The sequence below is a fragment of the Thunnus maccoyii genome, chromosome 8, assembly GCF_910596095.1.
Source record: "Thunnus maccoyii chromosome 8, fThuMac1.1, whole genome shotgun sequence".
Lineage (NCBI taxonomy): Eukaryota > Metazoa > Chordata > Actinopteri > Scombriformes > Scombridae > Thunnus > Thunnus maccoyii.
In genome coordinates, this window is record NC_056540.1 from 14,116,009 (window position 1) to 14,132,289 (window position 16,281).

General features: G+C 40.7%; 2 protein-coding genes across 2 annotated transcripts; both read right to left on the bottom strand.

Moving 5' to 3' along the window:
• Positions 1-581: 581 nt before the first annotated feature.
• LOC121902587 (5-hydroxytryptamine receptor 4-like) lies at positions 582-3,056 on the bottom strand. The gene has a single exon (XM_042419969.1). The coding sequence runs from the start codon at positions 2,502-2,504 to the stop codon at positions 1,383-1,385; it is 1,122 nt and encodes a 373-aa protein (XP_042275903.1). The 5' UTR covers positions 2,505-3,056; the 3' UTR covers positions 582-1,382.
• Positions 3,057-3,115: 59 nt separating this feature from the next.
• Positions 3,116-15,605, bottom strand: LOC121902586 (alpha-1A adrenergic receptor-like). The gene is made up of 2 exons (XM_042419968.1): positions 12,834-15,605; positions 3,116-4,329 (listed from the first exon to the last, which is right to left on the bottom strand). Exons 1-2 carry the CDS (start codon positions 13,804-13,806, stop codon positions 3,764-3,766), a joined length of 1,539 nt encoding a protein of 512 aa, XP_042275902.1. The 5' UTR covers positions 13,807-15,605; the 3' UTR covers positions 3,116-3,763.
• Positions 15,606-16,281: the final 676 nt, after the last annotated feature.

A 16,281-nucleotide genomic window follows, 5' to 3' on the forward strand; every position in this document is an offset into this window, starting at 1 on the left:
TACTTGTTACACTTGCGAGCACTGAAGCACCCACACTGACAAGAAAGAAGTGGCTGATACAGAGTTTCAACTCAAGTTGAATTTTTTAACATCTTCATCTCATGTTGGACGCTTAGAGCAAATCTCTGGTGCCCACTCACATCTCTCCATTGACTTTTCCTACAATCATCCCACCTCTGAAACTGCTTTGTAGTTTGTCTGAATACATCTTAAGACTCTCTCACAAAGATGAGTTAATATGGTGTTAAATTCACCTTAAAACCTAAGAATGTCAGCAGTGGCAGCAACAGCTACAATACAGCTATTTAGTAAAAATGATAACAGTAATTATTATTATGTATTTATTTTGTCCAAATGGGCACTTCAGCTAAACAGGGCAATTAAAAGGCGCACTGGCCTGGTCCCACTTATCACTCAACCACGTGTTCCTCCTCACTGGTGAAGTGGATGTAGAGCAGAGCAACAGTTTCCATGACAACAACATGTTAATTCTTTGACACCTGCTAAAGATATCACAAGCCATATTTTCCTTTTTAAAATTAAATTGTTTATTTATGAGTGCAGTTAATCATTTCATCCATTTTACAATTATGCAACCTACAGGAAGGTCTCCGCATTGTCTGACACTCCTCTTGGGATCTGACAAAGCAATCCCACCATAAGGTCCAGTTAGTAGCTGTTGCTTTTGATTGTATCTCACAATCTTCCTCAACAGAAAGAGTTTGCCCAGTTGTCACTATCGTGTTTCCATTAGATTCGCAAGAGAATTTTAAACAAACTTTTGAAAAAAGGGAAGGAAAATGGGAATTAAGTGTATTTCCATCAACTGGTTTGAAGTGAATAAACTAGGCTACGTCAGAAGATGTAAATGGGGGAGACAAAAGATCAGAAGATGGTGGTATAGGCTTAAATAATCCACCAGTAACCAGAGTAGAAGAAGTAGATGTTGCCAACTGGAAACAAAACAAATAGTTATATTGCCTTGACGAGAGAAAAATGGAGAGAGATCTTCAGGAATTTGTTTCAATTGGGCAAGTTGTAAATGTTCTGAGTGAATGAGTTAAACATTCGCTACGTCATTTATGTGACAAATGCATTTCCATTCCACAGAAGTTTTTTCATAAGTAGTAATACATACATATATAAAAGTGTTTTCAAATTTTCACATTTCCACTAAGCTTTTCTGATGCGATAATAGGTTAATGGAAACACCGCTACTCAATTATAGATATTCAAATTTCCATTTTAGCTGATCTGGAGATCAAAAACTCAGAACAGCAACTGGATGGACCTTGTGGTGAGGTTTCTTTGTCAATTTCTGTTTAGACTGGACTTTCAAACCCTACTCTTAAAATGTTTAAATTAAATATAACATTGAATGATCATCTTGAAATAGTCTCTAAGGTAACAACAGTGTGTGTTTGCCTAAAAAAATGTGAGTATTCCAAACCTGCTCGTAAGTGCCTACCCAACGACCCACAACCCAACATGGTTACAAATGCATGACGATAGTTCTTGTTGAATAAGGCGTAGAGAAAAGGGTTCAGAGAAGAGTTAGCGTATCCAAGCCACATGGAGGCCTCCAGGACGAGGGGGTTGATGCTGTAGCCCTTCAGAGGGTGGACCACATTCACACAGAAGAAAGGAAGCCAACACAACAGAAAGACCCCCATGATCAGACCCAATGTCTTAGCAGCCTTCCTTTCCTTCTTCAGAGAATATCTTTCCACATGGACTCGTCTTGTGGGGTCAGTCCTCATGGAGCTCTGATTCATCTGAAGCTGCCCAGTATGGTGCTCGATTGCATGAATCCACCTCGCTTGTCTCTGGGCAGCCATGAAAATCTTGCCATAGGCAAACAGCATGAAACCCGTGGGGATGAAGAAAGAGATGGCTGAGGTTGCAAAGGCGTAGGGGATATGAAAGGAGGCCTGACAGGTCTGAGTATCCTGCTGTGTGACGCTGCTTTCCGCAGCAGGAGGCGACTGGGTGTACATGCCGAAGGAGACGCAAAGGCAAGAGATGATCAGAGGCAGGATCCAGCAGAGCAGCAGCAACAGGGCCACACGTTTGGGAGACATTCGGGAAAGATAGTGCAGTGGGTCGCACACTGCTATGTATCGGTCCAGCGCCACACAGCTGAGATTAAAAATGGAGGATGTACAGAAAGACATGTCCAGCAAGAAGTGAGCTTGGCAGAAGCAATGCCCAAAGTACCAGCCGTCGATGGATCGCACCAGACTGAAAGGCATCACCAGCACAGCAACCAGGAAGTCAGCCACTGCCAGGGAAACCACAAAAGCATTGGTGGGTGTCCGAAGGCTTTGGAAACGTGCCACTGCAGCCATGATCAAAAGATTTCCCATGATGGCAAAGATGGGGATGGGTAGGAGCAGACACAGTACACAAACTTTAATAGTATTGCTGTGAAATAGAGCCGAATCACTGCCGTCAGTAGTCAGGCTGTTGTTGTCTGAGGTGTTCACCCCTGGGATGTAAATCATGATGCAGCAAGAACTGAGCCATCAGACACTCAACATAAATCCAAGTGGTTCATTGCTTAGATGCCTTTCCCTTCATGTCTGCCTGGTTAATCTAAACCTGTATGATCGTTGTGTTCCTTCACCGTATGGGGCTGCATGTCCTGTGATGTGTACCACACTCTCTCTTTATTTGTCTGTTCGAGTGTGTGTGTGTGTGGGTGTGCTTATGACCAGTATTGATCCACGTCAAAACAAAGCCCATCAGGAGTAAATGATTAACTGGGATGTTCCAGGAGTCAGTGGGCCATGAGGTAAGTGGACAGGTAGATATATACAGTTTGTTGTCTTATGGTTGAGTTATGATCGCAAGTCCCCCTCTATATTAGCAATAAACCCTTGTATTTATCTCTGTTCATGGGTAATGTTCCTCTAAATTACAGATGAATGTTTGCGCTTTACCTCAGACACTCAAAACTCAGGACGCATCCTGCCTTTAAACAAATAACATTCACTGCTGATCTTTTATCATCAGTTTGACATTTTCATCTATGATAATGAATCACTTTCCATCTCAAAATATTCTTTCCACATCCAGAAAGTAGAGCGATTAAAGAGTCTGCCTCCAAGCAGCATCTGAGCAACAAGTTTATTCATGTATCGAACACATTTCTAATATCCATATTCCAAACTTTTTTTTTTTGAAGATCAAAACATACAAACAAGATGATATCTGATTATTGTGCGCACAGCAGATAAACCAGGTTATACTTTATTTTCACAACATACCATGAAGATATCAAGTGATTTCAACAGAAGGGTGATCGTTTTCTTATCACACATTTTACACAAGTCAGCTCCTTTGTCATGTTCAGTCTTTTTACACAGACTTTCAACTAAAAGGCTGTGTTGTGTACAGTTCTTTCCTTCATATTTCGTTTTTGTTCAATCAAAATGCATGCACTGGTGTCTTTCCAGTCTGTGATTTTGATCAAGTGTCTTGAGCTTCTCCCTAAAATCTTTTGTCTGACTGTCCATTGAAGGAAACCTTCTCGTCTATGTCAACCACAGATACAGTAACATAAGACAAAATACCTCGGATACAGCAGCATAGTCAGTTATCATCATCATCTTACATTGACCACTAATGACAATGACAATCCACTGACTGATGAATGATCATGACATCATGTACAGTGAATGCAGCAAACCTGTGAAGTCCTACATCCACGTTGTGTTGATGACTTTAATCCCTATAGAGGGATGAATCAACAAGTCAAGACTCACACCTTGTCATCAGGCATGATGCTGTCTTTGTTGGTGCCTCCCTTGTCTCTATTCTTCCCAAACGAGAAAGAAAAAATACCACCAGTAGTCTCCTCAGCTGGTTTCACTCCCTTTCCCTCCCCTCTCAGAGATACCTGCTGGCAGTCTGCGGCGCTGCCAGGCAGCAGGCTGGGTGTGGAGGGAGTCGGGGAGGTGGCCCCCCAGATATATAATGTTTCCCCCTCAGGGCAAGGTGCCAGACCCTTGGTTAGGTAGCTGGGGCTTGGACTGGCTGAGGACGGCAGAGTACGCTGACTGCCATTCAAGCAGCTGGAGTTGTGATCAGTGGAGCCTTTGCGTGAGTGTCCAGAGGAGCTGAAGTTGGAGGAACGGTAATTGTATGCCCTCCACCCGGGACGTTTACGCTGGTGACACTGGCATCGGAGGATCCGAATGAAGGCCAGCTTGAACTCACGGTTGTAGCAGGGGTAGATGATGGGGTTCAGGCAGCTGTTGAAGTAGCCCAGCCAGAAGATCACTTTGAAGAGGAGATCAGGAGGGCGCAGGTTCACATTAAAAGACCCTGGGAACAGGAGAGGTGAGAGAGAAAATATTAGATTCAGTGGTCAGTGGCTTTGTGAAGAAACCTCAAAATCCCTCCAAGGAATAGTTCAACATTTTGGGAAATCTGCTTATTTCACTTTTACACTTTTTTGCTTAGAGTTAGATGGAAGCAAAACCTCTAAAGCTCACAAATAAACACACTGCATCATATTTGTTTAATATATACACAAACAGAGATTTTGTGTTGTAACAAACAGCGGCTGGGTGCAGTGACTTCCTGGATTATCGCTGTGATGTTGCCCAGCAACAAGCAGAGACGCCAGAATCCACTTACCTCTGCTTTCAGTCTAAATGCTACACTTAGCTCTTCACATGTAACGCACAGACATGAGAGACATATCAATCTTTTCATCTAACTCTTGGGAAAGAAGGCGAATGAGAGCATTTTCCAAAATGTCAAACTTTATCTTTAAACCTCACTGACAGGCATTACAACATTTTTCATCTTCTCATTCAGTAACTTTGATATAAATTATAGTTGAGATCCCAAAGTTTTCAAAGATACCAAATATGTCAGGATGAATTCTGGGAAATGTTGACGTATGATGATGCAGAAGACATCTAAAAATATTTCAGTTTGATGGAATTACCCTATAATAGATTATTTTTCCAACCTTAAGGTTACTAAGGAGGGGAAAGAGAGAACATAATTTGTTTATTTTGCCATAATTTGCCGATTTTAAATCTCATTTAGTGATGCACTCATCCAACTTTTCTCTCATGATACTGATTCCGATAAATCAACTCAGGGTATTTTCTCATAGAAACAATCTGATACCAGCGCTCGCTCTCTCTCTCTTTTTTTTTTTTAACAAACACAAAGTATGAATCTCTCCCTGTGTGGGATTTGTTGAATCATATAAATGTAAGGTAACATGAGTTGCCAGCCTGTTGTGACTGAATGAATGACTGATGGTAACTGATACTGGAAACATTGAATTATACTCATAACACAGATTGACTGAGAGTCTGTCCTTTAGATTTGGTGATCCTCTCTACATTTTACCCAATAGGTGGCAGTATTGATTAAGAATAGTAAAGGGTTTTACAGTCAAGCCTAGAGAGGATGTCAATTCCACATCTTATTTGCCATTAAATAAAGACCTTGCATTAGGAAGGCCTTCAGCTAAAGTGCTCCCTTTTTCAAAAAACCCAATGCAGCCGCTTTTTCACAGTTCATTTGGAGCACTTTCATACAAATACAGAGGGACAGGGGGATGACCCTGAATTCTCTTCTGGATAAATACACTGTGGGAGAGATGTGTTGCTTAGAGAAAAGAGTAGACATGTTACTGAAATGAAAGGGCAGCCTATTTTGCGAGAGGTTACTGAGGTTATATTACTTACATTACCACAGCTCCCTTTTTTGCACCTGCAGATAGTGTCAAGTAGCATGCACAGTTGCAAAACATTTATACAGGCAAACAGCTGAAGTTGTAAGTGCATGTGTGTGTTGACGGAGAAGGTGTGTTGTCAATAAGACTCAGCAAGACTTTTCCCACACCTATGAACATCATGTATGCTAATGAGAGAGTCAGGCCTGATTTGAATTGCATTAATCTACCCTTTTCTCCCACTGCAGCCAAGCTTAAACGGAGAAAGAATATCTTACAAGCTAATGAGGTGAGAAGGGGAAGCCTGAGGAATATAAACTGAGGAATTAATAAGCACAGCAAGTGTGAGATTAGTGTGAAAGAAAGACTTGGTGTGTTTGTATGTGGGCAGATGTGAGTAAAATTGTGTCTTTGCACCAACCCACATTCTTTAATGAATATCATGTTCCTGGAGAGGTCGTGGATACACTATAATCTCAGGCTTTCAAGTGTGAAATTACCTCTGGTAAGATATTACAGGCAGATGGACACCTCAGCTTGTCTCTCCATTAATATCAGATCAACAGCTTTTACAATTATTTTAAACGATACAAGGTACATTATAATACATGACCAAGGGCTGAAATGACACAGGCTGGAGGGAGTTTCATCCACTTTGTTAGCTGAAAATAATCAAAAACATCAGTTTCAGTTTGATGTGTGGAAATACCTGCAGCCTTTATCATCACAGAGGGTCTATTTCGTCATTCAAGTTCCAGAGAAACACACACAGGCTTGTGCAGCTATCCTTATTGGGACATTGCATTGACCTCCACTTATTGTGGACAGACTAACACAAACCCTAACCTTAACAATAACCGAAATACTGAAAAAAGTCCCAATGAGGTAACAAGAAAGTGCACGCGCACACACACACAAAGCTCCAGTCCGTGTGATGAAAATGATTGTGCAACAATATGAGGATATGTCACTTCCAACTTTCATTTAACTAAGTGGCTCTTAAATGACAAGTGGAGAGACAGAGTGCCTGCAAGTGTGTGTGTGCGTGTGTGTGTGCGCGTGCTCTGATTGCCAGACTGTTAGATGAAACTAGAGAATGCTGTCTGAATGTGTTTTGGCCTCCTGTATTGTAGATACAGTGGCAGTGGTATTTTCACATGCTATTTTCGCTTCTGGACGGCACTTAAATGCGATTACATAACAGCGTGAGTTATGCTTGTGATTGGGATACAGAGTAGGGTGGAGGTTATTCTTTCATTTCTCTCTCCTTCCATCATCTTTTGGCTGTCTTTCTTGGTTGTTGGTTGAGTTAGTTGTAAATATTGACAACCTCACAAGTCAATTTTATCCTGTTTGGAGTTTTTCTTAGTCTGAGCCAAAACAAAAGAAAAGCAAATGAAAAAAAGAAACAAGCTGAGCTTACTGTAGCATTTATAAAGCTCTAACCATTAAATGTTTTGTATTTTTACATGATAAATGATAAACGATACTGAGGTCATTAAGTTTCAGTTGACTGATTAATCAACTATTTTATCTATTTTAATATTTATATATTTTTCAGTACTAGATAACTATAGTAGCAGTTTATAATAAACAGTCATTTTAATGATAATATTCTTGATTAGAAAGCTGTCTGATACTGGCAAAGATCCAAAATGTCCTAACAATTTTGCAAAACATTTTTTATTATTTTTGTTACAGCGTCCATAAGTATTTCTGTGCTCTGTGCTGGAGCTGAAATGAACATAATTTACAAAGAGTGAAAAATATGCCTGTTTGTTCCAACAAACAGGCAGATATAATTTTACAATCATATAAAACAGAAAAGCAAATCCTAACATCGGACAAGTTGGAAAATGAGAGTGTTTACTTGAAAATTTATACATTTTCTGTCGTTTGATGAATCAATTAATTGACTAATTGTTATGTGTTACCTATATTCTGTTTTTTTTAACATAATGGACTTAAGAACATCTATGTTTGGGTGAAGAGGGTAAGGCATAATCGGTGGCAGTTGTGAGACTTTTTGAAGAGCATGGGCATGAGAACAGTTGGCATCGTTTGTTTGAACTCACTGCCTCTCGGGCACTAAGTTTAGGTGCTTAAGAAAAACAATATCTACAAGGGCAAACACAGCTGTGTAGCTCTGCTTGCCTCCAAGGAAGGACTCCTAAACATCTGGATACCCCTTCAGAGACCAAAAGGTGGGAGACTGCCAGCATGTTCCTCTCCCTCTTTTCTATACAAGTAAGGATAAAAGTGTAGGAAAGACAGAAAGAAATCTGGTTAACAACAGATCTTCCTGTAGCCAGATATGGAACATGTTTGTGGATTTAATTTTTGTGTGAATGTGGCCCATTTTTGTCCCTTGAAGAGTGTTTGTGTTGAAAGGCTATAGTATAAACAGCAGAGGATGCGAGCGCTTGGCTGTAAGACAATGGTATATAGATAACCATGTGAGGGTTATTGCTGGTCTTGCTCCTTCTGTTAAGAGAAAAGTTTGCACCTCCTTCCTGAGGACAGGCGCAAACACACACGTGTACACACACACACAAACACCCACATACACAAACACACACATCTCACTATGAAACACAGGAACATCTCAACAAAACAAAGCATCCTGTTATTCTCACTAATTGGAAGAAGCAATGCCTATTCTGTGCCACATAAAACACACACGCACACACACGCACACACATACATTCAGACAATCTGATCTCCCAAACCTCACACATCCTGTTTCATAACACACCCGGAAATATGATTAATATGTCTTGATCTAAAAGGACATAAGTGTTATTGCCCTTGCAAATTGCTTTCAATGAAACCATAGCATGAAGCTATTTTTGGAAAATTGGGTTGACGTCCCAGAGACACTCCCTTTCACCCGTGCTGCCCTGTGGCCCCTTCAAGTCAGCTCTGCCACCTCCTTTCTTCTCCATTGCTCCGACACTTAACACCCTCATTATTTTTCCCCTTCAAAAACCATTTCAATTACCCCCGGAGCGCCTGAGCCGGCCAGCTCAATGTAAAAATATCATCAACATACACAGACACACAAACACACACACACACACACACACACACACACACACACACACACACACACACACAAAAAACTTCCAAAAAAACCCACACATACACAAGGAAACAATTGGTTAACACCTTAAAGCGTTGGTTTCTATAACAGTTGGGCACACTGCATGCACCACTTGCCTAATGTGAGCCCTTCACAGGACATTAGTGCCTGTGCTGAGTGTTAAAGAGCCGCGGGAGAATGTGTGCAATGAAATAACACGTGTATCCCCCAAGGACTGATGATTTCTCTTCGGTTGAGTTGGGAGATGAGAAAAAGAGCTCATTGAGACACCTAAATGTAGACATGTCCCTCATGTGCAATGTGTTAACCTCGTCAACTTAAGTGAAGTCCATGTTTCTCTTAAATTCTACAAGTTAAAAAAAACAAAAACGCTTGTAATAGTTATATATGATTATGTCTGCTTAGCTTCGTTTAGCTTTGTTGTTTTTTCAAGCAAAAATGCCAAAAGTTCACTGGAACCAGCTTCTCAAATGTGAGGATTTGCTGCTTTTACTATACTTACAACTGAGTAAGACTGTTGGTCAGATAAAAACAAGCAATCTGATCACCTTGGTTATTTTTTATTAACCAATCAATCAAGAAAACTATTTGCAAACTAATATATAATGAAAATTTCCTGCACATTTGACTTTAGCTTTGTGTGCAGGTGTATTGAGATCTGCTTCCAACTGGAGTCTGATTCCTCTTGTGTGTTAAGCTGATTCGTCTTCTATTAGAACTGCAACGATTAGTCGATTGACAGAGAGTTAATTGCCAACTATTTTAATAATTGATTGCTGTGAAAGAAAAAAAAATACTTAAATGCTCTTGTTCTAGCTTCTTAAATGTGAATATTTTCTAGTTTCTTTAGTCTTCTATGACACTAACTGAATATCTTTGGATTGTGGACTAATGTGACAAAAATAAAAGTTGCAGCCTTATTTTACAGTCTATTGACTCTTTATTTGCTTTTTCTGATGTTTTGTTGAAACAATATTATGCTTATATTCTACATCTAACCTGAATTTCTTTAATTAATCAATGAATTTGATTGTTTATTTTTTGTCTGTTACATATTAAAGGCAAAATCAATGAAATAAAAAGTATTCTAATCTAAGTTATCATTTTCTGACTGCTCTATAACATCAGATTGAAAAATGTAAATGTCTTGTGCATAATTCTCATAATAGACATACATTTTATTTTTGGAAACTAATCTGGACTTGAATTTAAAATAAAGTCTGTGTGTTTGTGTTTGAACAATGTTTAGCTGCTCAACACATTGTTTTCATGGAGTCCTGCTGGTGGGACAGGTACAGTTGGAGCAGTTTTTATAGTATCAAAGAAAAAATACTTTTTTATCATCAAAGATAAAACAGCATTTTTGTGCAATGTTGACTGCTTTCGTTGGTTGCCTCCCTAAAAAGCCTTTTTTGGTAAATTTCTGCTCTAGTTTCTGATTATTTCTGTATAATTGGGTTGTTGCAGTGTCATTTCTTCATAATGTGATATAAGAAAGTAACTTTAAGTTTATATATGTCACCCTTACTGACAAACAAGCTAAGTTAGTGCTCGGTGAGTATGTGTGTGAAATTTTGAGCTGCTTTTTGTCCAAGAAAGCTTGCCTGGAGTAACAGTAACTTAAAAATGTTGATGTAATGTTTATAATCCCGAAGTCTGTATACCTTACTTTGCTCCAAGTTAAAGGCGTAAAAGGAGACATGCTAATTCAAACCCTGAAAAGGAGAGACTCAAACTCTGGGACTTGTAGCTGCATATTTGCCATTTATGTACAAAAACAAAAACAAGGTATTTACAGAATTTGAAACAAAAAGGTGAGATCAACTGTGAAAAAGGAGGTTCAGGAGGTTTTTAAACGACATATTGTCTGCAGTTAGGATTTAAAGGGTCAGAGGTCAGAGGGGTTCTGTATCATCTTTGTAGGTGTTTAATTCTCTAGAAATCAGTGTCACAATCACTCAAAAACCCACATGAATATACTTGCATATATACACATAAACACACATAAATATTTCAGCACCCTTACACACACACACACACACACACACACGCGCGCAGACAGACAAAAAGACACGTGCCATGCACCACCACCAGCGTATGCACACACACACTGACAGCCAGAAACCTCTGCATACATTATATCAGTGACTTTATGCAGAGGAAGGAGCAGGGTAATAACAAGTGTGAGACAGGAAATCCCACTCTGTGGGTGGAGGCTAATGAAGACTCACGGAGCAACACGAGGAGAACTCCGCTGCCCTGTCAGACTTTATGTAAGTTCAGACATGAGTCACAGAAGTGTGCAGAAGAACAAACTTAATTTGAAGAACAACAACATCTCCAAGAAATATCCCATTTTTAGACATAGAGGAGGGAGGGGAAGAGAGCAGTTTCTGTGTCCTGCTTTGATAAATTATATTATGGATTATATTATAATTGGATTATAGTGGTTGCATTATGTGAATTCCCCACCAGAAGACGGTTGGACGTGGTTTTTCTTTCACGCATCTTCCAGGCTAGTTAAAAATTAGCATGAAATTGCGCCGTATGACACTTTGTCAAAATATATCAGTATGCTACACCAGAGATTGTACACAGCAAAGTAGCCTCTGGGGGTTTCTTGGCAGTTTGTTGATTAGTATTACATAAACAGGCCCTTCCTGAATCTTCAGTCCCCTTTGTTCTCTGTAGTCTCTTAGATCTGACAATCTTTGGAAAATTACATTTGTTTTGTGCTTTTGGCGTCTAACTAGGAATGCCCCATGTGTAATGTGCGTATGTCCATGTGAGGATGTGATGTGCTGCAGCTCGAAGCAAAGGGCAAAAACATTGTCCCATATGAGTATATGTATACGCACAAGGGCACACGCTGATAAACAAACACATTCACATAAATATACAACCATAACCCACAGTGTCACAAGGGATCAATGGCAATCAGGGAACCGCTCAAACAGTCTAAAATACAGCAGCTCTGCTTGTTCAGACTCTGCTCAGTGAGCCCTTCTGCCTGCACTCCATTGTAAATAAAGACTTAGTGTTTTCTTAACCTCCTTGCCACCACACGGCCCACAGCGTGAGCATTTCACCTCAGAATATATTGTTTAATTTCCTCTGCAGTTTCTTGAAAAAGCATGACGGTGTGGTTGCCAGTCTCAGTGGCATCAGGGGGCCCTGACAGGCCCCACAGGCCTCTGGATCAACTGACCAGAGCAGATGGAGGCCACCTACTCTTCATTTGGCACACGTAAGGAGTGTATTTGTTGTGCACCAACAGATTAACTGAGACGCAGTGAATAATGCACAGATAACACTAATAATGTTTGGATATGCTTGTGGAGAATTTCTTCTCTGACTCCAAAAAACATGTTTTCTATCCCTCCTTATGGGCCCTGAATTCAGAGACTACGTCAGTGTGGCAGTGAGGCTTTTGACATGAGGAGAATAAATGCTGCAGAATTGGAAAATTTGTACAAATATAAAGTCTGGCTCAGAAAATATGACGCAAACTAACTTAATTATATATAAAAGAGGCTGAGTATTTGTAGAAATAATACTGTTACTGCGCCCTAAATTAAATGCTGCAATAATATATGAGTGATGTTATTCTATATCCCTGCAGTTTAAAACGACCACCACAGTATATCAAAGCCCACTCATAGGTTTGGTGACAATTCAGAGCAGTAAATGCTACCCCAGAGACTTTTCCATTGCCAGCTATAGATATGATTTACAAGGCCTGCAGCTGCCTTTAACTGCCTCGCGTTAACTTACAGACATTTAGATGAATGCAATATCTTCTCTGCAAGTCTCATTAACTAATTGAATATCATGAGGTTTTTTAAATTGGAGCCGGTTGTGAGAGAATGTTTGCAGTATTATATTTTTTGTTAATGGACAAACATAAGTTGCATTTATGACTTACATCATAAATGAAATGATCATAAGTCAACATCATAAGCCAATTTATGACCACATCAGGAAATGAGCGCGAGGGAACAGTGTGAACTGACCCATTGAACCTACCTATGGGCAAGGCGAGGAAGAAGGGCAACCAACAAAGCGTAAACATGCCGACCACAACTCCCAAAGTTTTGGCCGCTTTCTTCTCCCGGGAGAATTTCAGAAGTTTCACCGTGAGGGAACTTCTCGCCTGGTGCGCGCGGCCCTTGCTGGTGCTGGACGTACCGGGCTCCTCCTGCACCTGAGATCCCTTGTGGATCCTCAGGGTCAGCTCGCCGGAGTTCATCCTCTCTCGCATCACCCCGGCCTCCAGGTTCTTAGTGGTCCGTTTGGCGACTATGTACACCCGGCAGTACATGGCCAGTATAACGACGAGAGGGATGTAGAAGGAGCCGAGGGAGGAGAAGAGCGCGTAAAAAGGCTCCTCGGTGATGGGGCAAACCGTGTCGTCCGGCGACGGCGGCTGCTTCCACCCGAGCAGCGGTCCAATGGAGATGACCACCGACAGCACCCACACCCCGAGCATGGCCAGCAGAGCCCGCTTCTCGGTCACGATGCCCGGGTACTGCAGAGGGTGGCTCACTCCGATGTAGCGGTCGATGGATATTACGCACAGGCTCATGATGGACGCGGTGCAGCACAGCACATCCACCGCCGCCCAGATATCACAGAAGATCCTACCGAACACCCAGTAGTCTAGGATCTCCAGCGTGGCCGACACTGGCAGCACCGTAGTGCCCAGCAGCAGGTCGGCGATGGCCAGGTTGATGATGAAGTAGTTCGTCGGGGTCCGCAGGTGCCTGTTGCACACCACCGAGAGAATGACGAGGATGTTGCCCGCGATGGCGAACACGATGAAAGCCCCCAGCACCAAGGCGAGCGGGATGGCTCGGGTAAGGGCCACTTCGCTGGGTTCCGTGTGGTTTCCCCCGGAGCTGTTGGTGAAGTTGACCTGGGATGACACACCCGGAGCCCCGTCGAGTTCCGAGGAACCATTTTTCCACAAGTTTGTGACATTGTCAGTGCTCAGACTCATTTTGACTCGAGAGGTCCTCCATAGCAGGCTTCAGATCACTTGTAACTGCAACTCACGAAAGAGCGTAAACAAACATAAATAAACCGCACAGATGGTCTTAAGTCCGCATGGTTTAATTGCGCGTTTGCAGTTTTGTCTCCAAATCGGTGCTGAGATGTTTCATCAGAGAAAAGAGTTTACTGTGCAGTCGTACAGTCCCCATGCAGTCCCGCTCCCACCACTCTCCTGAGGGCTCAGTGGAGAAGTGAGGGGGGCAGCAGTCATCTCCTGCCTCCTCTCCACCACACACAGCTCTGCCATATACTGACCAAACATACCTAAACACGAGCCTATGAAGCGCGCATGACGCATCATTACACGAGGAGCCGTGACTCCACAGAAAACATCTATTTGCTTCATTTTTATGCAACTTTGCGGGATGGAGCAGAGAGTTGCGTTTTCAGAGAAGCGCCTCTTTGTGTCTTGCATTTGTTTATCCTCACTGTGGGAGGGTGCTTAACTGGACAATTACAAGTGAAAGAAGTTCGTGCCAAAGCCACCTATTGTTGATTTTAAGTTAAGAGGTCTTATATGCTTTCATGGCAGTAAAAAGGAGAAAATGCAGCATATAAAATTAAAATCGTAGCCTCATTTGTTCCAGTGTAAATAAGCCTTGAAATTAATCAGTTTCCTTCTTTATGTGGTCCCCGAAAATATTCAGGATGCTCAGGCAGGCAGCTTAAAAGATTAAGCCTGGAAGGTCAAATTGATTAAGTTCAAAAGTAGATAATAAAATCACATACAATCCCTCTCTCCTACAACAGGTATTTCTTGTGAAATAGATTCCTATTTTGGTCAAACGCAGGAGTCCCTCAAAGTAATCTCAGTTTGCATGCGAGCTCAGTTCGTGAGGAGTGACTGATTTAATGGGCTGAGTTCAGACACATTCCTAAAATTGTGGTTCCTCCTGTTTAAGAGGTTTTAGGTTACTTATGATGCAACACTGATGAAGGATAAATACAAGCAAAAGGTGCCTCAGAAGAAACCTGCCAAAGATTTGCAACCATTTATTGGACAGTAATTTACTATAAACACAAACTCCTACCTTTTAGGGATCTTTAAAACTCTGAGGGTGGTTTTAACTCATAAACCAGACGGAATGTTTGACATTTACAACCATTTAATACCAGATTTTACATTTGATATCCAAAATAGAATATTAGTCTTTATAGTCTTAAACTGCATTGACTTTATTGTCTTTATCTAGAGCTTCAGTTTATTATCTCAGCCACGTTCAGATGATAAGATGAAGCAATCTTTTTTAAATTGATTTCCTTTAGAATCAGCATGTTTAATGTGTTAATTTTGTATTTTTTTTATTTTTTTCAGACAAACACAATAATTTTAAGCATTGATCTTCAGAGATTCTTCTCTGCTGTGCTCATTAAGTTCAGTTTTTAAATCTTCTGTATTGTATTGTATCTGTATCTTCTGTATGCCTACAACACATTATGGTGTGAAGAACTGGAGGAACACATTCTCGTTACATTATAAGAGGCAAAATATGCTGTCCATATACAGATGTACTTGTTTACCTAATAAAAGTTGTATTGTATAACAATTTAGTATTAACAGGTTCTTCACAGCTTAACCAAAAAGTGACAGCTTCCACCTCTTATGTATTCAGAGCATAGAAACACAAAGGAAACCCAAACCAAACGTAAAAGTAGAGCATTTCATGCATTTGGACAAGATTTAAATGGTCATAGATGTTTCTCAGCTGAAGAGTCATGTGACATTTATGTTGCTTATTCTAAAGATCCCTCAGAAACTATATTTTAATTCTGAAAGAAATGGAGAATTAAAATACATGACTGTAATGAAAAGTTAAATAAGTGAATTTTAATGAATGTCTCTTTATTTGGTGTTTGTCTCCACCTTCTTCTCAGCCATCTCCCTCCTCTACGTTTGTCTCATTGTCAGGTTCATGAGGTCGTAATTCATCATTTTGTGTATTTACTATAACAAATCAAGAGCCAGACTTGAATCTTAGCTGAACACAAGGCTCACAACTTAAGTTTACTCAGTTCGCTGCTGTGTGAAAACTTTTAGTGAGTCGTAACTATTTTAACAACTTTGGTCTCATCCTTGATTCAAGGTTACTTAAAGAAGTTTTGAAGGTTAACACAAAACACTTGAGTCATATATGTATAACACAACCAACCACTATGAATAAATGTGGGTTTCAGCAAGGACCTTTTGGCCCTTCTGAGCTCAATCACCCTCAGCTGCAAATCAAGTTAATTTTTACAGTGTGGGGCAGCATTCCTTCAGAGGAGATTAGGCATTAGACGCTTACGCAGTGTCTCAACCTTTCAACAGGCACCAGAGTACTCAGGTATTATGAGCATCTTTCTTGAAAGATGAATCACCTGGAATTACACCAATTCATATCTAAGACTGGATTTCAGTGCTTGGGATAAAGCGTATTACACT

Coding starts and splice junctions, on each gene's coding strand:
- LOC121902587 (XM_042419969.1), bottom strand. CDS start 2,504: ATGATTTACATCCCAGGGGTGAACACCTCAGACAACAACAGCCTGACT.
- LOC121902586 (XM_042419968.1), bottom strand. CDS start 13,806: ATGAGTCTGAGCACTGACAATGTCACAAACTTGTGGAAAAATGGTTCC. Junction 4,330..12,833: donor CTTCCTCGCCTTGCCCATAG/GTAGGTTCAATG, acceptor TCCTGTTCCCAG/GGTCTTTTAATGTGAACCTG.